Source organism: Thamnophis sirtalis, unplaced genomic scaffold (assembly GCF_051295495.1).
Source record: "Thamnophis sirtalis isolate CommonGarterSnake01/CBP01778 unplaced genomic scaffold, rThaSir2_p1.2 scaffold_14, whole genome shotgun sequence".
Taxonomy (NCBI): domain Eukaryota; kingdom Metazoa; phylum Chordata; class Lepidosauria; order Squamata; family Natricidae; genus Thamnophis; species Thamnophis sirtalis.
This window is the reverse complement of record NW_028261394.1, coordinates 4,984,401-5,005,599: the sequence shown is the minus strand read 5'-3', so window position 1 is coordinate 5,005,599 and position 21,199 is coordinate 4,984,401. Positions and strand designations below refer to the sequence as shown.

General features: G+C 44.6%; 1 protein-coding gene across 1 annotated transcript in view; it reads right to left on the bottom strand.

The window, feature by feature from the left end:
- Positions 1-1,488: 1,488 nt before the first annotated feature.
- The window catches only part of MYH16 (myosin heavy chain 16), a 55,029-nt gene continuing 35,318 nt past the window's right edge, over positions 1,489-21,199 (bottom strand). The window contains 16 exon segments of the mRNA XM_087728847.1: positions 1,489-1,815; positions 3,024-3,224; positions 4,470-4,640; positions 5,548-5,673; positions 6,666-6,869; positions 8,174-8,366; positions 9,074-9,177; positions 9,766-9,902; positions 11,076-11,292; positions 13,148-13,280; positions 13,998-14,194; positions 14,891-15,018; positions 16,881-16,998; positions 18,188-18,433; positions 18,676-18,762; positions 20,420-20,476. Coding sequence (XP_087584973.1) covers positions 1,612-1,815; positions 3,024-3,224; positions 4,470-4,640; positions 5,548-5,673; positions 6,666-6,869; positions 8,174-8,366; positions 9,074-9,177; positions 9,766-9,902; positions 11,076-11,292; positions 13,148-13,280; positions 13,998-14,194; positions 14,891-15,018; positions 16,881-16,998; positions 18,188-18,433; positions 18,676-18,762; positions 20,420-20,476 — 2,523 coding nt within the window. The 3' untranslated portion in view covers positions 1,489-1,611.

The window sequence follows — 21,199 nt, the reverse complement described above, 5'->3', positions numbered from 1 at the left end:
ACAATAGCTTTTTGGAAGCCAGCTGAGAAAGCCGTGATCACATGACACCACACCCACCCCCCAGGATATTGCCACCATCACAAATACATGGTAGTTGCTAAGTGCTCAACTTTCGATCATGGGACCATGTGGGGGCTGCAGTGGTAAGTGTGAGGACAGGTTGCCAGTTGTTTTTAAAGGAAGGGAAGGGATCACGGGTGTTAGGAATGTAATCTAATGGTTGGGTTGGCAATATATAAATCACGTAACAATGCTGTACCTGTTTCTTTAAATCATACTGTAAAATGTGATTGGTTGCTGTTTTCCTCAATTGGCCATAAGAGGGAGCCAGAATGACTGTTCGTTAGATGCTGGGCTGATCTGATCTGAGTGTTTTGGAAGCTGGCTGTTAGAAAGTGTCGTGAGCTATTGTAAGTTTTACAACTGTTATCAAACATTGAATGCCGAACTGATTATATGATACTGGACTATGTTATTTGGATTATCCCTTAACTGAAAGACATTGATGACTGACTGAATTATCCGTGTATGATTTCGACTGTTTGATGGACTCTGATACCTCTATTTCCATGAAAGTAAAAGCCTACTGAAACTGCAGTGTCTCTGTATGCTGGTTTGTGTGTTCTCTAACACAACTCTCACAACGCTTCGCTGAATGTACTCACTCTCCCAACGGGGAGCTTACCTAACAACAGGAAAGCAAATAACTCCATCAAATCTCTTTTTTTCCCAAAGGATTAAGCTTTATTCAGACTAAATATGAAGATTGCTCCAAGTAGGGTAGCATTTACAAGAGACAACCCAAACTGGACCTCCTAACGTTTTCCGTCCTTGACATGAAAACGCAACAGACTGCATTCAGAACAGATGCCTTGACTCTTTGAGAACTTGTCCATGGTCCATCACCTTCTTGATGAAGAAAATTGGACGCTTGGATGGATGGTTAGCGGATCCCTTTTCTTCCCCCTAAAGGGCCAAGAAGCTCTTCTTCCCGTCCACTCTCCTTCTCGTACTTCCTTGCAAGTGCCTTTTAAATGTTTTGGGCTGCTCCAGTCCTCCCTACGGTGGTGAGCAATTTTCCCACGCTGCAGCCATCTGAGATGCTTAGCCTGTCAGACTAGAAAGGAATGGCGATTCAGCTGGGGCAAGCCAGAGCAAAGAGAGAGAAAAGCAGAAGAGAAGAAGGCGCCAAGGTTGGTGACCAACCAAAGGCACAAGACAAAAGCGAGCTCAACGGGAAGGTTGGGCTTCAGTCTAGATCAGTGCTCCTGCAAGTGGTCATTAAAATAGCCTTTCACGTGTTTTTCACAGCCATGTAATCCATTAAAAGTCTTTAAAAGTCATTAAAAGTATTTAAAAGTCTTTAAAAGTCATTAAAAGTCTTTAAAAGTCTTTAAAAGTCTTTAAAAGTCCTTAAAAGTATTTAAAAGTCATCAAAAGTCATTAAAAGTATTTAAAAGTCATTAAAAGTATTTAATTTAAACCCCGGAATCAGGATTTCTGCATGAGTATCCTAACGCATACACTCAGTCAAGGGAGGGGAGAGTTTCCTTCTGGGCCACCATGGCTAAGCGATGCCATACCTACCGGCTGCAGGGCCAGAGGGGAGTTTCATTCCTCGGCAACTGACTTGGAGCTGCCTGATTTGGAGACCTGGATGATCTCCACGGATGTGAAGGCTTTGCCGGTGGAGAGGCGGTGCCTGGTGCGGAGTTTGTTCAGGGCGGATTCCGCCATGCCTGCTCTCTCTTCAGCATCATCCAGCTCGTGCACTGTTTTCCGGTACCTGGCCAAGTTCTGGTTTGCTTGCTCGTCCTGCAATGGAGATAAGGGCTTGTTTTTATTTATGTATGAAACACATTTATATAAATGCCATATTTGTGTGTATGTGTGTGCATGTTTATATACACATACATATATGTATGTATGCATGTTCCTCTTGCCTTCTAGGTCCTCGCTAAGAAAGGATTTTTCTAAATGACCCTCAGATCATTAGTATTTCTTATACAGTAATTAACACGCTCTGATGCTAAGGAGTTCTACTCCCCCTCCCCACCTGAAAAGGACTCTGTTCCAACTGCCAGTTGCTTCACGTTCTGTTACCTCAGTTCAAACTGGCAGACCGTTCGACTCCTTTACCCTGAGGCTCCTTACGGTACTAAACGTCGGTACGTCACCAAAATGTCTACGCCTTCCACCTATGGAGCTGCTTCTGGACTCAAGGTGACGGGAGCGACCTTCACTTATGTGTTTCAATCACCGGCCACCAGTGAGCCAGCGGATTGTGAACTGAATTTCTCCTGCACAGCCTGAACCAGCCGAATCCCACCCCTCGATCAATCCTGATCATAGTGTGTGTGTGTGTAAAACTATACACACACATATAAATAGAACTAAAACTATATAACTATATAACTGAACTTTAACTATACTATGTGTGTATGTGTATAGTTATAGCATAACTATATATAATTTTATCTATATGTATTTAGAGTCACAACCCCTGGTATGCCCAAATATGGGAGGAAGTTTACTGCTTCCATTCTCTGTCTATCAGCTCATCACAAGAGACCATCCAGACAGAAACCCAATATTTTTACTGTTGCCTTTTGTTACATTTGTGTTGTATTTGTGCTGATAAATAAATAAAGGGAGACTAGTATAGATCTATTTCAAGCTATTTAGCTCTCATTCGCTAGCCATATCCTTACTGGGATTGGAACCTGTGCTGTATTGCATCTTAGGCAGATGTGTTAACCATTAAGCCACAAGGTTCTCCTCCTTATCAGCTGAGCCAGGGAAATAGGTATGTATTTAGAGTCACAACCCCTGGTATGCCCAAATATGGGAGGAAGTTTACTGCTTCCATTCTGTCTATCGGCTCGTCACAAGAGACCATCCAGACAGAAACCCAATATTTTTACTGTTGCCTTTTGTTACATTTGTGTTGTATTTGTGCTGATAAATAATAGATAAAATAATTTTATCTATATAACTATACTATAACTAGTGACAGTACATACAGACTCCTCAATCTGCCTCTTGTAGATCTTCAGCTTGTTCTGCAGTTTTTCCACCAGTTCCTGCATGCGCTGGTTGGTCTTGTGGTCCTCCTCCGTCTGGAAGACCAGCTCCTTCAGACGCCGCTCGTTCTTGTGCAGCAGCTTCACCGTCTCCACGTGGCGCTTTTGTTCGGAGTCCAGCTCGGTGTCCAGTTCCTTGATCTGAAAAGGAAACCGAGGCCAAGGTTGGGAGATCTACCTCCAAGGGGAGGGAAAGGGAAGGTCGTAAGACGGGCACGGCCGTGAGAAGAAGCGATCGTGCCGCTTTATAGTACACTGGTGAGACCACACTTGGAATACTGCATCCAATTCTGGTCCCCATGATCCAAAGAAAAGATTCTAGACCAGGGGTCTCCAACCTTGGCCACTTGAAGCCTGGCGGACTTCAACTCCCAGAATTCCCCAGCCAGCTTGCATGACAATAGAGTGCCTTTCCTAGACCAGGGGGGTCTCCAACCTTGGCAACATGAAGCCTGGCGGACTTCAACTCCCAGAATTCCCCAGCCAGCTTGCATGACAATAGAGTGCCTTTCCTAGACCAGGGGGGTCTCCAACCTTGGCCACTTGAAGCCTAGCGGACTTCAACTCCCAGAATTCCCCAGCCAGCTTGCATGACAATAGAGTGCCTTTCCTAGACCAGGGGTCTCAAACCTTGGCCACTTGAAGCCTGGTGGACTTCAACTCCTAGAATTCCCCAGCCAGCTTGCATGACAATAGAGTCCCTTTCCTAGACCAGGGGGGTCTCCAACCTTGGCAACTTGAAGTCTGGTGGACTTCAACTCCCAGAATTCCCCAGCCAGCTTTCTAGAGGCTAAAGCATATGATTGGAGACTAAAGCATATGATGATTGAGGGATCTAGGTATGTCTAATCTAAAGAAGAGAAAGGGCTAAGGGGTACATGGCAGCATCTTCCAATATTTGAGGGACAGAGAAGAGGGTGGGTCAGCCTAGTCTCCAAAGCACCTGAAGGCAAAACAAGAAACAATGGATGGAAACAAACCTAGGAGAGAAGCAACCTAGAACTAAGGAGAAATTTCCTGACAGTGAGACCAATTAATCAGTGGGATAACTTGCCTTCAGATGTTGTGTGTGCTCCAACCCTAGAAGTTTTTAAGAAGAGATTGAACAACCAGTTGTGTAAGAACTCCTACCTTGGGCAGGGGTGGGACTAAACCTCCAAGGTGCCTTCCAATACTACAATTCATGAAAAGTCTACTGCAATCTCCCCCCCAAAAAAAACACTTGTCCGGGATGGTATAAGATCTCCTGCCTTGACCCAGGGGTTTGAGTAGAAGGCCTCCTGACAACCCTATGATTCTATGTCCTATGACCCCTGGTCAGATGCCTCAAAGAATGTGGGAAGTGTTAGGAACTGGAAATTGGATGGGGTGGGGAGAGGTCCTTACCCGGGTCTCCAGCTTCATGATGGTCCTTTTCCCACCTTTCAAAGCCAGTTGCTCAGCTTCTTCCATCTTGACCTGCAGGTCCTTGATGGTGATCTCATAGTTCTTCTTGATCTTCTCCAGATGCATGGAGTGATCCTGTTCCTGCCGCAGTTCTTCAGCCATGCGGGTGGCCTGGAGGGAATGAAGCGAAAGGGAATTAAGGGGGACTGAACTTCACCAAATTGTTATAATTTGAATTTTGCAATTTTCCGAGAGAAAGATTTGCAGGCCCAGAGGTTCCCAGAGGCAGAGGACACCTTTGAAAAAATGTCATGTTGTTACAAGAGGGGTAAAAAATAAATAATAAAATAATTTTAAAAAAATGGAACAAAAAATAACAAAAGAAAATAAGAAAAAAATGGAACAAAAAATAAGAAAAGTGAATAAGAAAATGAAATAAAATGTAAATAAAATGAAAAATAAAAGAAAACAAATAAAAGTAATAAAAGAAAATAATTTAAAAAAAGAAAAAAGAAAACAATAAAAGAAAAGAAAAATAAATAAAATTAATAAAATAAAAGATAAAATAAAAATAAGAAAGTAAAACAAGAAAAGAAAAGAAATAATAAAATAAAAAAACTTGGTACAAGCGGAGTGAAAAATAAATAAAAAATAAAACAATGAAGAAAAGAAAATATAATAAAAATAAATAAAATGAAAAATAAAAGAAAACAAAAAGAAAAAAGAAAAAAAGGAAAAGAAAAATGAAATAAAATTAATAAAATAAAATAAGAAAGGAAAATAAATAATAAAATAAAAATAAAAAACTTGGTACAAGAGTGAAAAATAAATAAAAGAGAAACAAAGTAAATAATAAAAGAAAAGAAAATAATAAAATAAAATAAAATGTAAATAAAATGAAAAATAAAAGAAAACAATAATTGAAAAGGAAAATAAAATTAATAAAATGAGATAAAATAAAATTTAAAAAATATCATACTATATATATAATAAAAAAGTAAAAAAATAAAAGGCCTCTGTCACTCAAAGGAATATAGACCAATGACATTTTCTTCCAGATCCAGAACCACAAACTCACATCCGCCACAGCTTTCTTCGCCCTCTCATCCGCCGATCGGAATTCGCTGATGAGTTCCTCGTGTTCGTTGCTGATGCGCGTGAGGTCAGATTCCAACTTGCGCTTGATCACTAGCAAGCTCTGGTTCTGCAGGAGGAAAAGGAGACCACAAAGTAGGACCTGTTCAACCAGGGGAGCGGTCAAGCTATGGATCACGAACCCTCCTTCAGAATGGACGGCCACTGAAAGAGGGACGACGTTTCCGTACGCAAAGCCGGAACGCTGTCAAAACTTAATTTATGTTTTGACGAAGGATCCAATTTGGTCGAACGGGACCAAAGTTTTATTCTTCCAAGCTTTGGGACTTAGGTTGGAGCTAGTGGTGGGTTCCAGACCTCTTAAGTAGCTGATAAGATGATGGTACATCAACTGTTGACGGATGAGATTTGTTCCTCATTATCTCCTCACAAGGTCAGATTGGGTGACTGAGGTGTGGCAAAGTTTGGGAAACTTGTGTAATGTGTAGATTAAAATATAATGGTTAAAAATGATAGGCTTATTTCTTGCCCGAGATGAGGTTTAAATTCTGTTCCCCAAGATATGTTCCTGACTCTAGGGGACAATGCTCATCTCTGTTTCAAAGCTGAAGAGCCAGCGCTGTCCGAAGACGTCTCTGTGGTCATGTCGCCAGCATGACTCAACCCCGAAGGAGCACGGAACGCTGTTACCTTCCCACCAAAGGTGGTTCCTATTTTTCTACTTGCATTTTTACATCCTTTCAAACTGCTAGGTTGGCAGAAGCTGGGACAAGTCATGGGAGCTCACTCCATTACGCGGCGCTAGGGATTTGAACCGCCGAAACGCCGACCTTCCTGGTCAACAAGCTCACTGTCTTAGCCACAGAGTCACCCTATCCGTTCCCTAAAGGATTGTTTAAATCAGTATTTCTCACCCTTGGCAACTTTCAGATGTGTGGACTTCAACTCCCAGAATTCCCCAGAGAGATCTGCACAAATCTGAAGGTTGTCCAGGTTGAAAAACACTGGTTTAAATGAAAAAAGAACTGAGCCAATGGCCTGTTTTCCACGGTCAGTCCCTTCCTCCCCATAGGAGATGGAGGCCATAGGGGGTTGACTCACATGAACGTTGAGTTCGTTGTGCCTTTCGGAGACATCCACCAATTCTTGCTCGATGAGCTTCCGTGAGCGTTCGCTGCCCTCCAGGCCGATGCGCACCTCTTCCAACTCCGTCTGGAGAAGGCTGAGCCGGCGTTCCTGAAGATTGTATTGTTCCCTCAGCTCTTCGTGTTGGCGAGCGTCTTCGTCCATCTGCATCTGCATGTCCTGGAGGCAGAAAAGTGTCAGAAGCCCGTGCTTAGTCTGAGCCATCGGGTGGAATTCAAAAAGTTTAGCAACCGGTTCTCTGCCCGATTGCTGGGTGGGTGTGGCTATGATGGGCGTGGCCTACTCAGCCTCCTACACTACGGCAGCGGGGCGAAGGGGGCATTTGTGCCTTCCCCAGGCTCCGGAGGCTTTCCTTGAGCCTCAAGGAGGGCAAAAATGGCCTCCCACGGCCTCCAGAGGCCCTCTGAAGGCTGGAAATGGGCCCATTTCTGGATTTCTGGAACTTCCGGGAGGCCCGTTTTTCACCCTCCCAGAGCCTCTGTGCAGGCTCTGCACCTACCTGCCATCTAAAACGGGCCGTGTGGAGACTCCTGGGAGGAGAGGGGCGGGGCCAGCCTCTCCTTGCAACTACTGGTTCGATGAACCGCTCCAAATTGGCTGAACCCAACCCCTAGATAAATCCTGATCAACGGGGTGGAGACCCAAGAAATATGTCCAGGTTGAAATCTTAAATCTACCTGCTGCTTTGAAACTTCCACCTGTATCTAGGTAGACAAAGAACTTGAGAAGAGGATGGACTTGCCTTAAAAACAAGCTCATGTTTAGCAAAGAATAGCAATAGCAATAGCAGTTAGACTTATATACCGCTTCATAGGGCTTTCAGCCCTCTCTAAGCGGGTTACAGAGTCAGCATATCGCCCCCACAGTCTGGGTCCTCATTTCACCCACCTCGGAAGGATGGAAGGCTGAGTCAACCTTGAGCCGGTGAGATTAGAACTGCTGAACTGCAGATAACAGTCAGCTGAAGTGGCCTGCAGTACTGCACCCTAACCACTGCGCCACCTCGGGTAGGTGAAGTTCTCAAGGACTTTATTTTGTAAGAGCCTACTTGTGGATATACGCTACGGTTTTGCTAATTCGTGTCCTACAATAAGCCTTCAGTGAGATTCCTTCTGGGTTGTAGCCTTTTAGGATAGCTTTACTTTTCCTCTGGCTTTGAAGGCCTTGCTACACGTTCAGCAGGTTCCTTCAAGATGAAGGTTCCAACATTGGGAACCTTCTCAAGAAGAGCCAGTGAAGTGGAGTGGTGGAAGAGTTGGATGAGGAGGAGGTTCTAGTCTACTTTCACCCACGGAAACTTCCTAGGGGACCCTGGACCAGATGTTCTGTCAGGTCAACCTATCTCGCAGGATGGATGTTGAGAGGAAAACAGGAGAAGGAGATGCTATATGGAGAAGACGACTTAGGAGTTATAGTTTTTGCTCTGCTCTCTTCTGGACCCCCTTTCCCGTAACTTCTTTCACCTTGATCTGTTGCTGGAGTTTCTTCAAGGTCTTAACCAGCTCGCTGTTGTTCTTATTGGCATGGTCCAGCTGGATCTCCATTTCATTCAGGTCTGTCTCCATCTTCTTTTTCAGCCGCAGGGCCTCTGCTCGCCCCTTGGCCTCCAGTTCCAGGCTAGATTGTAGAGATTCGATGGCACGCTGGTGATTCTTCCTACAGAGGTGAGCAAAAGTCATGGCCGGGCTCCAAAAACCAAGAAAGACCCACTGAGATTCTCCTAAGCATTTTCCTTTATTGTTCCCCACCTACAGACAGAATCTTGCCAAATTAAAGCAAAGTGCATGTACATTCTTTGAGAACTTCTAAGGAAGAACTGACTTGAGCATCTTCCTTCCAACTTCGCTGTCTTTTGGTCCCCTGGAATGCAGCCCCTCCCTCATAATGTAGTGCCAGGTGCAGTGACCCACAAATTCCATCTCCCCAACCCACATCACCATTATAGCAATAGCAATAGCAGTTAGACTTATATACCGCTTCATAGGGCTTTCAGCCCTCTCTAAGCGGTTTACAGAGTCAGCGTATTGCCCCCAACGACAATCCGGGTCCTCATTTTACCCACCTCGGAAGGATGGAAGGCTGAGTCAACCCTGAGCCGGTGAGATTTGAACAGCCGAACTGCAGAACTGCAGTCAGCTGAAGTAGCCTGCAGTGCTGCATTTCACCACTGCGCCACCTCGGCTCTCCATTATTATGGCGATAATGGGAAGGCTGTTTGGAGGCTGTTCTTCTGCCTCACTGCTGTCTAGCTTCAAAGGCACCTGATCGCTGCCAGAATGGCTTCAGCCCCGCCACAACAGCTGTATAGGTTGGAGGATGATGGGAGGGGAATCTCACAACCGAACAGAGAATAGGTTTCAAACCTTGTGGCTTCAAATTCCTCCTCCTTCTCATGGATTCTCCTGTCAATGTCTGCCTTGACTTGAGCCAGCTCCAGTTGAATGCGAATCAGCTTGCTCTCTTCCACCTGTCAGCAAACAGAGGGGGAGAACCATGGCCTCAGTTTCCCCAAGCCGGAGACCCCAGGGTTCTTTTCACGCAGCGAGGAAACCTTTCGCGTTGCCTTGAGAGTCCGAATCCTTGAGGCAAGGATGCGTAGATGACAAGAATCAGAAGGACTAAACCAATGGAAGATGTTACCGCGTTTAGGGATGGGCTTCAAAAATTTCAGCAGTGGGTTCTCTCTACCTGGTTGCTGGGTGGGCATGGCCTAGTTGGCCTCTTGCACCACAGCGAGGAGGGTCGTTTTTGCCCTCCCCGGGCTCCGGAGGTTTTTTGTGAGCCTCCGGAAGGGTGAAAACGGCCTCTCCAGGCTCCGGAGGCCCTCTGAACTTCCAGTAGGCCAGTTTTTCGCCCTCCCCAAGCCTCTGTGTATGCCCTGCAGTTACCTGCATCTAAAATGGATCGTGTGGGGACTTCTGGGAGGGATAGGGTGGGCGGGGCCAGCCAGGAGTGGGATTAGGGGGTTCTCCGAACTGCACAGAATCTTACCTAGAGGTTCTCCCGAACCCCTGCGACCCCCACAGCCCGCCCCTGATTCCACGTTCAACAGTACCTCCAGGGAAGACTCAGCTTCCTCCAGGGCCACCTGGAGCTCGTCTTTTTCAATTTCCAACTTCTTCTTTATCTTCTGCAGTTCGTGGACACTTCTACCTCCCTCACCCAACTGGTCAATGAGATCCTTGATTTCCTCTGAATGAAAAAAAAAACCAAAAAGATGCACGTACAGATATTTATTCAAGCTGGCCAGAGGCTGCTCCGAAAGAAGAGAAGGGTTAACTTATTTCCCAAAGCCCCAGAAGGCAAGACAAGAAGCAATGGATGGAAACCATTCAAGGAGAGAAGCAATGTGGAATTAAGGAGGAACATCCTAGCAGTGAGGACAATTAACCAGGGGAACAACTGGTTGTGGATGCTCCAACACTGGAGGTTTTCGATAGCCACTGGTCTGGAATGGTGTAAGGTCTCCTGCTTGAGCAGGTGGCTGGACTAGAAGAACTCCAAGGTCTAGGACAGTAGGGAAGTCAGGATGGAGAGGAGAAAGGAGAGGAACAGGAAAGGCAGAAGAAGGGGGGAAGGATAAAGAAGAGGAAGAGAAAGAAGAGAAGGGAAAGAAGGTGGGAAGAAAGAAGGAGAGAAGAAACTGGGGGAGGAAGGAGGGAGGGAAGAGGAGAGGGTAGTAAAGAGGGAAAGAGGGAGGGAAAGAAAGAGAGAAGGAGAGTTGAAAGGAAGGAAGGAGGGAGGAAAGGAGGGAGATTAAGAGAAAAGAAAGGAGGAGGGAAAGAGGAAGGGAAGGAGGAAAGGTATGTGAGAAGGAGGGGGGACCGAGGGAGGGAAAGGAGGGGGAAGGAAAGGAGGAAAGGAGAAAAGAAAGGAGGGAAGGCAGGGGAGAAGGAAGTAAGGGGGGGAGGGAAGAAAAGGGTATGGAAAAGAAGAAATGAGGGAAAAGAAGAGGGAGGGAAGGAATAAGATACCTAACCTTTGATGTTTATAATGATTTGATAGTATGGGAATATCTCGAAATGTAGTTGTATTGTTTTTTACAAGTTATGGATGTTGTATTTTCTTTTTACCAATAAAATCTTTAAAAAAAAAAAAAAAAGAACTCCAAGGTCCTTTCCAGCTGTGTTCTAATTGTTATTATTATTGTCGAAAACCAGCTGGGAAAGTCCCAAAGAATGATCACATGACCCTAGGGCATTTAGGATACTTCCCAAGGTCGCGAATTTTGATCACATGACAGCAGGGATGCCACAGTGGCCCTAAACGCGAGGACTGGTGGTAAAAGTCAACTTTTTCAGTACCGCTGTAAGTTTGAGTGGTTGCTAAATGAACGTTTTTTCGTCAAGGACGACCTGAACTCACCCTGAAGAGTCTTGTTTTCCTTCTTCACGGATTCCAGCTGCTCCAGGGCTTCCTCATAGGCCGTCTTGAGCTTGAAGTTCTCCGTCATGTACATGCGACATTCCTTCTGGGAATTGTCTACCTCCAATTGGAGCTCCTCACACTTCTGCTGCCATTCAGCCATCATCTTGTCAAAGGCCCGTTGTTTCTTATCCAGGGCAGCACAGGCTGCGTTGGACTGGGAAGGAGAAGAAGACAAGCGTCACTCTCAGCCTTGAGGTCCACCACGGATGATCTTGCGTGCGCTCCAAGCCTTGTCTCTCGGTCTTCGTCATTCTCTGTTTCTGAGGTTCCTTCTAACAAGAAACCCGTCAGGTTTCCCAAAGATGCCCTAATAAATTCATGAGCCTCAAGCCAAGTTTCAAAAGAAAAAAAATCCAGTCATTTATTAGGAGCACCATTTCGGCAATACCACATTGCAGTCAGATCTGACCACGTTTTAATTATGGCTGAACTTTGCCCCTGTTTCTTCCCTGTCCTCAGTCTGTGTCATAAATCACATTCACCAACGAGGTGCACGCTTCACAAGGCTGCTGTGGTAATGAAAGATCCGACTCTACTCGAAGGTATGCGTGGAATGCGCTCCCCACCTTTCCCTCACCATGGCAACTTTATGAGTTGATAAAACCAACTTCTTTGGTACTGATGTTGCCTCTGGCAGGATATTTATTGGTACCAAGGGTGCCTATCATTTGTGGTTCACCGTTTAATCTTGGTGGCGTCATTTTGGGTAATAGGATAAGGTTAAATCATCGTATTAAATCAGAAGTGGCCAATCCTAGCCCTTTTGGGGGGAATCCATTTTTTGCTCTTTCTAGAGCCCTCCAAAGTCACATCTCTAAGATTTTGCAACAAATCCAATTGTTGCTCTTCTGTTTTAAAATAAAACAGAAACAAAGGACAAATAGGCTGAAAAACAGCTTCTATCCCAGGGCAGGAACTATATTGAATTCTACAATATAGTGCAATATTAATGGCAGTATCGGATTTTCAATTTTAATTATATAGAACGTGAAGGATGTGTGCTTTCTGTTTTTATTTTTATAGTTATAATGTACACTGAAGATGGCATTTAATTTCATTGTACGATGTGCAATGACAATAAAGTAAAAAAGTAAAAAGTAAAGTACAAAGTAAAAGTAAAGTAAAAAACTAAAAACAAACTAAAAACTAAAAACTAACTAAAAAACTAAAAACTAAAAACTAACTAAAAAACTAAAAAACAACTAAAAAACTAAAAAACTAAAAACTAAAAACAAACTAAAAACTAAAAACTAAAAAACTAAAAAACTAAAAAACTAACTAAAAAACTAAAAAACTAAAAAACTAAAAAACTAAAAAACTAAAAAACTAAAAAACTAAAAAACTAAAAAACTAAAAAACTAAAAAACTAAAAAACTAAAAAACAACTAAAAAACTAAAAAACTAAAAAACTAAAAAACTAAAAAACTAAAAAACTAAAAAACTAAAAAACTAAAAAACTAAAAAACTAAAAAACTAAAAACTAAAAAACTAAAAACTAAAAACTAAAAACTAAAAAACTAACTAAAAAACTAACTAAAAAACTAAAAACTAAAAACTAAAAAACTAAAAACTAACTAAAACCTAAAACCTAAAACCTAAAACCTAAAACCTAAAAACTAAAAACTAACTAAAAACTAAAAAACCTAAAAACTAAAAAACCTAAAAACTAAAAAACCTAAAAACTAAAAAAACCTAAAAACTAAAAAAAAAACTAAAAACTACAAAAAAACACTAAACACTAAACTAAACACTAAATTCTCCAACCTGCCTATGAAGCCTCCAGGAGGAAAAAAAATCCATTTATGTGGCCTCACCCCCTTCCAAGATGAGAAAGATCTAACTATAAGCCTACTTGCAATGTTTCTTTGTTGAGTTCACACATGACGATAAACCTTATCTGGTTTCATTAGCGTTGCCATACCGCATCGTGCAAACCTGGTCAGTTGGGGCTCGATGCCAAGAAGAGGCTCTCATCCCCAGGAACACCAGTTCAACCCTCGTTATTTTACCTTTTCAAGATCCAAAGTTAGATCTTCCACTTCCATCTGGAGCTTCTGCTTGTACTTCTCCATGCTGGCTACTCGAGCTTGCGCAGTTTCAGCCGCTTCCTCTGCTTCCTGAAGACGGGCGGTCAGTTTTCTCCTGCAAGCAGACCCCAAAAGAAGAAGAAGAAATGCCCCAGATACGAGATGGGTCAAACAATGATGATAACCTTCTAGATATCACTGATATTCTCAGCTAGGCTTCCCCAAAATGCACAAAGCAGATTCCTAGTCCCGACAAAACCCCTTTTATTAAACGAATGTGAATTCCTCTCATTCACATTCAGCAAAGGCCTGGCAAACAGTCTTTCAAAGGAGTATTTATGACCACAGACCTTATCTAGCTTGCCATGTAAATATGTTAATAAGCGCAGTGCTGTGTAAGGGAAGACTGGGCACAAAGTCTCTGAGATTCACGGACAGATCTTCACACTCCTGAAATGAACTGACGAACAAATAAATTCTTTCCTGCAAAAGCCCCCTCCCCTTTCGCTCCTCTTTTATTTCCTATCGGAGAGGCCTATCACTGTCCACCTGTGGCTTTACTCCCAGGTTGACCCTGCTTCCTTAGTGGTTCTTGCCTTGGGCAGCTCTGCGCATGCGCACACTGGGAACAGGCTCCAGCTGTTCGTCTGCCCCACTGATTTCCGACTGCGAAGGCAGCTGATAACTGTCAGACGGGCCTGGGCCCCATCTCTGCCTCCGATGCGGATCCCTCGTCCGACCCTTCCCCACAACAACTGAACTTCTCAGAATCCCTCATCAGGTCTCCAGGTGTCCTAAGACCCTACAACCTGCTCTCTACCACCTTACTCACTTAGTCTCTTCCAGTTCCTCTGTTCTCTGAATAGCATCGGTTTCATATTTAGTCCTCCAGGTTGTAACTTCGGTGTTGAGCTTGGAGACCAAGCGTTGGAGCTCAGCTTTGCCGGTTTGCTCCTCCTCCAGCTGCTCTTTGATCAAATCCAGGTCGTGTTTGGTGTTGGCCAGACTGACCACTGCAGCACTGCGGGCCTAATAGCAATAGCAGTTAGACTTATATACCCCTTCATAGGGCTTTCAGCCCTCTCTAAGCGGTTTACAGAGTCAGCATATCGCCCCCACAGTCTGGGTCCTCATTTCACCCACCTCGGAAGGATGGAAGGCTGAGTCAACCTGGAGCCTGGTGGGATTTGAACCACTGAACTGCAGATAACAGTCAGCTGAAGTGGCCTGCAGTGCTGCACTCTACCCACTGCGCCACCTCGGCTCAAAGGATAACTATGGTTGTAGCAGATGAATGTCCTTTCCCCATGTTTCCTTTACTTTGTTTATAGTTTCTCTTATAAAAACCCTCAGATGAAAATCATAACTAGCCAATTCTTTAATTCTCCGAAAACAAGCTTTATGAATAGTTAATTTCGGAATTTCTGGCAAATCTGGACCATCTCCCTAAAAGCCAAAATCTGTTGGGGTTTTTTTTGGTAGGAGAGTCCCAAAAATTTGCTTTTAGGACAACTTCCTACAGAGCCATGGTCAAGTTTCTCCAAGATGTTGGGATCTGTGGCCAAAACCCATGTGAGGAACATCAACACGCGAGGCCTTGGCATGCTCTGATTCTCAACCTTCAGAACCAGGCGAGTTTGGACTTCTTCATTTGGAGTTCTCTGTGCTTGTCTTCCGTGATTTGGGTTTTCATCAGCAGCTGGGCCCATCGTTCCAAGAACTTACCTTGGATTCTTCGTCCAGCTGTCGCTTGAAGTCATCCACTTGGGAAGTGAGGGATGTCTTGACCCGAAGGACTTGATTGAGCCGCGACTGACCTTCTTCATGCTCCCGGCTCAGCTCGTTGTTCTCAGCTGCAAGGGAAGGATTAAAAAAGGAATGGAGGAGAAATGGGTTATGGATCGATTGATTTCTCCATCCATCTCTCCATACTTCGTTGGCTGATGTTTCACTCAGCATGATCTTCAGATTAGTTTGCTTTATTGTCATTGTACCTCGTACAACGAAATTAAATGCCACCTTCAGTGTACATAAGAAAACTATACAAATAATACCAAAACACACATCCTTCACATTCTATACAATTGAATTAAAAACCCCTCATAATATTGCACCGTACAGTAGAATTCAATATAGTTACTGCTCTGGGATCGAAGCTGTTTCTCAGCCTGTTTTTATTGTCCTGTACCTTCTGCCAGATGGTAATAGTTCAAAAAAAAGACTACCCAGGATGAGATGGATCTTTAAAAGAGTCGAGGTGGCGCAGTGGTTAAATGCAGCACTGCAGGCTACTTCAGCTGACTGCAGTTCTGCAGTTCGGCTGTTCAAAGCTCACCGGCTCAGGGTTGACTCAGCCTTCCATCCTTCCGAGGTGGGTAAAATGAGGACCCGGATTGTTGTTGGGGGGCAATATGCTGACTCTGTAAACCGCTTAGAGAGGGCTGAAAGCCCTATGAAGCGGTATATAAGTCTAACTGCTATTGCTATTGCTATTTAAGGATGTTTTTGTCAGGTAATGAGGATTTAATAGCTGCCAGCTGATGTAAGTTTGTAAGTTGTAAACTAAGTTGATGCAATGATGATGATTCAGCAATATGTGTGTGTGTAATGGCCACTAGAGGGTGTTTTTCTCTCCCTCTCGTCATGTATCTCATTTCTCTCCTTGTGTCCGTAGCTGAGTGGTAAGGGATTTATCTATCATGCGTTTATCTGTATATATTTGTATGTAAACCACTATTAATTGCCTAAAGGCTCTGTGTGCTGTGTGCTGTTTTGCTCCTGGGGTTTTATCTCATAATCATAGTCACGCTACCAAAACTCTGACAGTTTTGAACTTTCTTAAGGCAGCGGGAACTATAAAGCTCTTCCAAGGAATGGAGAGGGAAACCAATGAGCTTCTGGGCAATGATGTTAACCCTCTGGAGCTCAGGAGATTGAACATAAGTTTATGAAAGTGATGGTTGTGGAAGACTGGACCAATGGGTGAGGGTTATATGCATGGGAGCAGGACTGAAATTTCGGGCGGGGAGAGGGGGGTCTCTGATCAGTGGATAGCTGGACAATCTTTCTCCTGCCTTTCTTCTATGGCTTGAGCTATGCCTCATTTACAATGCAACCCATAGCTTTGGCTCGTTCTTTGCTTCAAGCTGGCAGGAAATCGAGCATCAAGGTTTGGCAATCCATTCGCCCAAGTTTGGCGATGCGGTTGGAGGAACACAAAAAGGGACAAGATAAATGAAGCCCGACCTTCAAAGGCCGCCCATTGTGCATCTAATTTTACCTGAAAAGGGGAAACACAATTTCTCTGCGGTATGAATGAAAAACTACAGACGCGAGGACGTGGAAACGAAGGACACGAGGCTGGAATTGCTAGCGGTCAGGGTAAACATTTGTACAGTTAGCAATAACAATAGCAGTTAGACTTATATACCGCTTCATAGGGCTTTCAGCCTTCTCTAAGCGGTTTACAGAGTCAGCATATCGCCCCCAACAACAATCCGGGTCCTCATTTTACCCACCTCGGAAGGATGGAAGGCTGAGTCAAGCCTGAGCCGGTGAGATTTGAACAGCCGAACTGCAGAACTGCAGTCAGCTGAAGTAGCCTGCAGTGCTGCATTTAACCACTGCGCCACCTCGGCTCTTGTTGGACAACGCAATGAAAAATGAAACAAAATAAAATAGCGGGAACTCGGGAGGGCCGCCCGACGAAACCAACCTTGGAGTCTGTTCCTGACGGCGTTCGTTTCTGCTTGATTCCTTTCCATCTCAGCCAATCGGGCGTTGACTTCAGCCAGGTTGTCCTCCAATCTGCGGACATGAGCTTCGGCATTAATCTGCAAGGATACAAAGAAGAAGACAACTTCAGAACAACCCAGAGTTCCTGCTTACATTTCAACAAAACCAAACAGCAATCCTTAGAACTGGACTCTGCTGCAAGTAACTAACAGTAGTATGGTACTTGTCGGTCCCCCAGAATTACGAAAGACACATTGAGGCTCTTCTTGTTGTGGCCCGCCAGCAGAGCTGGCAACAGAGTCGGACAGTGAGGAGGTTGGGGAGGAGCATGGGCCAGTCCTGGAGTCTGGGGGAGGCTCGGTCGAGGGCTCTGCGTCGGAGGCAGAGAAGGGGCCGAGGTCATCTGGCAGTGATCAGGTGCCTACGGAACTAGACAGCAGTGAGGCAGAGGAACAGCTGGAGCCTGTTCCCAATGTGCGCATGCACAGAGTTGCCAGGAGAAAAACAACAACTCAGAAATCAGGGCCGACTTGGGAGTAAAGTCACAGGTGGACGGTGAATGGCCCCTCCCATAGGAAATAAAAGAGGAGCGAAAGGGGAGGGGGCTTTTGCAGGAAACAATCCATTCGTTCATTCATTTCAGGAGTGTGAAGATCTGTCCGTGAATCTCAGAGACTCCGTGCCAAGTATTTCCTTGCACAGCACCACATTTGGGAAATATTTACGTGGCAGCTTTCCCAGATAGATAAGGTCTGTGGTAATAAATATTCCGTTGAAAGACTGACCTCGGCCTTTGCTGGATGTGAATTGAGAGGAATTCACATTCGTTTAATAAAAGGGGTTTTGTCGGGACCAGGATTCTCCCTCGTGCTTTTTGGGGAAGCCGAAGTCAGAAGGCTTCTAAGCAATATCCTTTATCATTCCTCACCTGTAGACAGAATCTTGCCAAGCTGAAGGGAACTACTTGCATCATTAAAAACATCCTCGGAGGTTCTAGGGAGGAGCTGACCTGACTTTCTCCCTCCCAACCAACCAACTAAACTTTGCTGTCTCTTGGTCCTCTGGTGTGCGGTCCCTCCCTTCTGGGAATCCAGACCCTTATTCCATCACAGTACTGCATTCAGGAGCTCAATCCATCACAGGATTCAGAGAAGATCTACCATGTTCCTGACTTTGCCTATTCAACTATGTTTGGTTGGAGGATGACTAAGAGAAGATGTAGGTTGAGGATCCAGGTTGGGGTTCCCAGCCTCGCACAACGGCGTTTCTTTCGTTCGTTCGTCGTACCTTGGACTTCTGGACGTTTTCCATGCTGCTGCTGAGATCATCGATCTCGGCCTTCATGACCTGCTTGTCTTTCTCCAGCTTGGATTTGACTCTTTGAAGGTTCTCCAGGTGTTCGGTCATCTCGGCCATGGCGTCGGTGTGCTTCTTGCGCAAGGTGGAGGCCGTGGCCTCGCTCTGCAAGGCGGCTTCTTCCAGTTCTCGCCGGAGCTTAAGCAGCTCGGCCTCCCGTTTGCGGTTCTGCTCAATCTGGGCGCAAAGAGAAGAGCGGGAATAAGAGGCGTACGAGGCGTCCCCCCCCCTGCCTCCCCTTTGAAATCGTCAATCCCCAACATTGTCTGACCCGCCGTTACTTCCAACGCTTGAAGAACCGTGCAAAGGGAGAGGTGGCTGGGTGTCCTGTGAAGGATCCCTTCCTTTGAGACTCAGTTTCTCAGCCTGTGGAATGGGCACGGCACAGCCATCAGCGAGCTTGAGGGATGGAGGTTTACCTGAGCTGTGGTAGCACCTCCAGCTTCTTCAAGTCTGTCGGTTAGCTCTTCCAGTTCCCGGGAGAGGTCACTGCGTTGCTTCTCAATCTACAAGCAAGATATTAATGTTATTTTCTTTTATTAAATGTTTATGCTGCTCATCTCCCCTAGAGGAAGACTGTAGTTGGGAGTATAAAACTCCTTTCTTTCTTTCTTTCTTTCTTTCTTTCTTTCTTTCTTTCTTTCTTTCTTTCTTTCTTTCTCTTTCTTTCTCTCCTTCCTTCTTTCTTTCCATCTCTCTTTTTCTCTTTTTTCTTTCTTTCTCTTTCCCTGCTTTCTTTCCATCTCTCTCTCTCTTCTTTCTTTCTCTTTCTTTCTTCCTCCCTCCCTCCTCTCCCCTTCCTTCCTTCTGTCCTTCCTTCTTTTTCTTTCTTTCTCCCCTTCTTTCTTTCTTTCTGTTTCTTTCTTTCTCTCATTCTTTTTCTTTCTTTCTCTTTCCCTCCTTTCTTTCCATCTCTCTCTCTTCTTTCTTTCTCTTTCTTTCTTCCTCCCTCCCTCCTCTCCCCTTCCTTCCTTCCGTCCTTCCTTCTTTTTCTTTCTTTCTCTCCTTCTCTCCTTCTCTCTTTCTTTCTGTTTCTTTCTTTCTCTCATTCTTTTTCTTTCTTTCTCTTTCCCTCCTTTCTTTCCATCTATCTCTCTCCTTTCTTTCTCTTTCTTTCTTCCTCCCTCCTCTTCCCTTCCTTCCTTCCTTCCTTCCTTCCTTCTTTTTCTTTCTTTCTTTCTTTCTTTTCCCCCCTCTTTCTTTCTTTTTCTTTCTTTCTTTCTTTCTGTTTCTTTCTTTCTCTCTCTTTCTTTTTCTTTCTTTCTCTTTCCCACCTTTCTTTTTTCCATCTCTCTCTCTCTTACTTTCTTTTTCTTTTTTCCTCCCTCCCTCTTCTTCCCTTCCTTCCTTCCTCCCGTCCTTCCTTGCTTCCTTCCTTTTCTTTTTCTTCCCAAATACATTGTCCTAAAAAGCTCCATAAATAAAGATGAGGAGGCACAGCCAAGCAAGGTGGAAAGAGAAAATCAGAGTCAATGTTTAATTTATTTAGTTTGGGTTTTTTTTGGGGGGGGGGGGTCCTGCCTTTGTTTTCATAAATAACTCAAAATGGTGAACCTACTTAATACTTCTTCCTTTTGCCCCCAACAACAACCTTCTGAGGTGGGCTGAGCTGAACAATGGAAAGATCCAACCCATTTTATCAAAATGTTCTGCCCCGAGTCGCTGACAAAACAGAGGTTGATTTAAACTTCTAGCTGTGTTTTGGGATAATTAGAAATTCTCAAAAGCCCTGAAAACAAATGATTTCCAAATTCCAGACAGGATGTTTCAAACATGACCTGGAGAATTACCTCCAGAGATCCGGACCCTACCCACTCTCATGGCTTTCCGAAAGGCTATCAAAACCTGGCTATTCTGGCAGGCCTGGGGCTGTTGACCTCTTGACCGAGGTCCAGCCCCGATTAGACTGGGTGCATGATGTGCTTCTTTTAATCTGTTTTCCTCTGTTTTAAAATCTATTTTCTGTAAGCCGCCCGGAGTCCTTTGGGATTGGGCGGCCTATAAATTTAATTAATCCAAATCCAATTTCAGAAACAGCTTAATTTTGAAATGTTTTGCGCAGTCCTACAATCCGTGTAAGGATTCTAAAGTGGTTTGGAAGGAGGATAGCCACCATTGTCTTGAACCGAATGGGCCGCTTTGATTATGGAGAAATAGATTTACCTTCGCCCTTATGGATCTCTCTGCTTCTAGTTCTTCTTCCAATTCTTCAATTCGAGCCTATGAGGAGCAAAAGCACCATGAGATGTGAAGCAGTAGGAAGGAAGGTTGCAGGAACTGGGAATGTCTAGTTGAATGAAAAGAAGGACTAGGGGAGACGTGATAGCAGTGTTTCAATATCTCAGGGGCTGCCCCAAAGAAGAGGGAGTCAAGCTATTCTCCAAAGCACCTGAGGGCAGGACAAGAAGCAATGGGTGGAAACTAATCAAGGAGAGAAGCAACTTAGAGCTAAGGAGAAATTTCCGGACAGGGAGAACAATTAACCAGTGGAACAACTTTCATCCAAAAGTTATGAACGCTCCAACATTGGACGTTTTTAAGAAGATGTTGGATAATCATCTGTCTGAAGTGGTGTAGGGTTTCCTGCCTAAGCAGTGGGTTGGACTAGAAGACCTCCAAGGCCCCTTCCAACTCTGTTCTGTTCTGAGTTAGCCGATCTGCCCTCGATCTGTTCAGTGATTGGAGCCAACCTGTCGATTCCTGTTTATTTCCAACTCTCCCCTCTGCACATCTGCCCAATTCAGTTCCTCGCCATTCTCATTTTTTCCCCATTCCTTTCAACCCACGTCAAGACACTTTTGATCAACTGTATTCCTTTTTTAAGGAGAGATTGGAAAACAATTTTGTCTGAAGTGTTATTGAGTCTCCTGCTGGAGCAGGGGGTTGGATTCGAAGACCTCCAAGGCCTCTTCCGACTCTTGTTATTCAGAGTTTGGAGGTAGG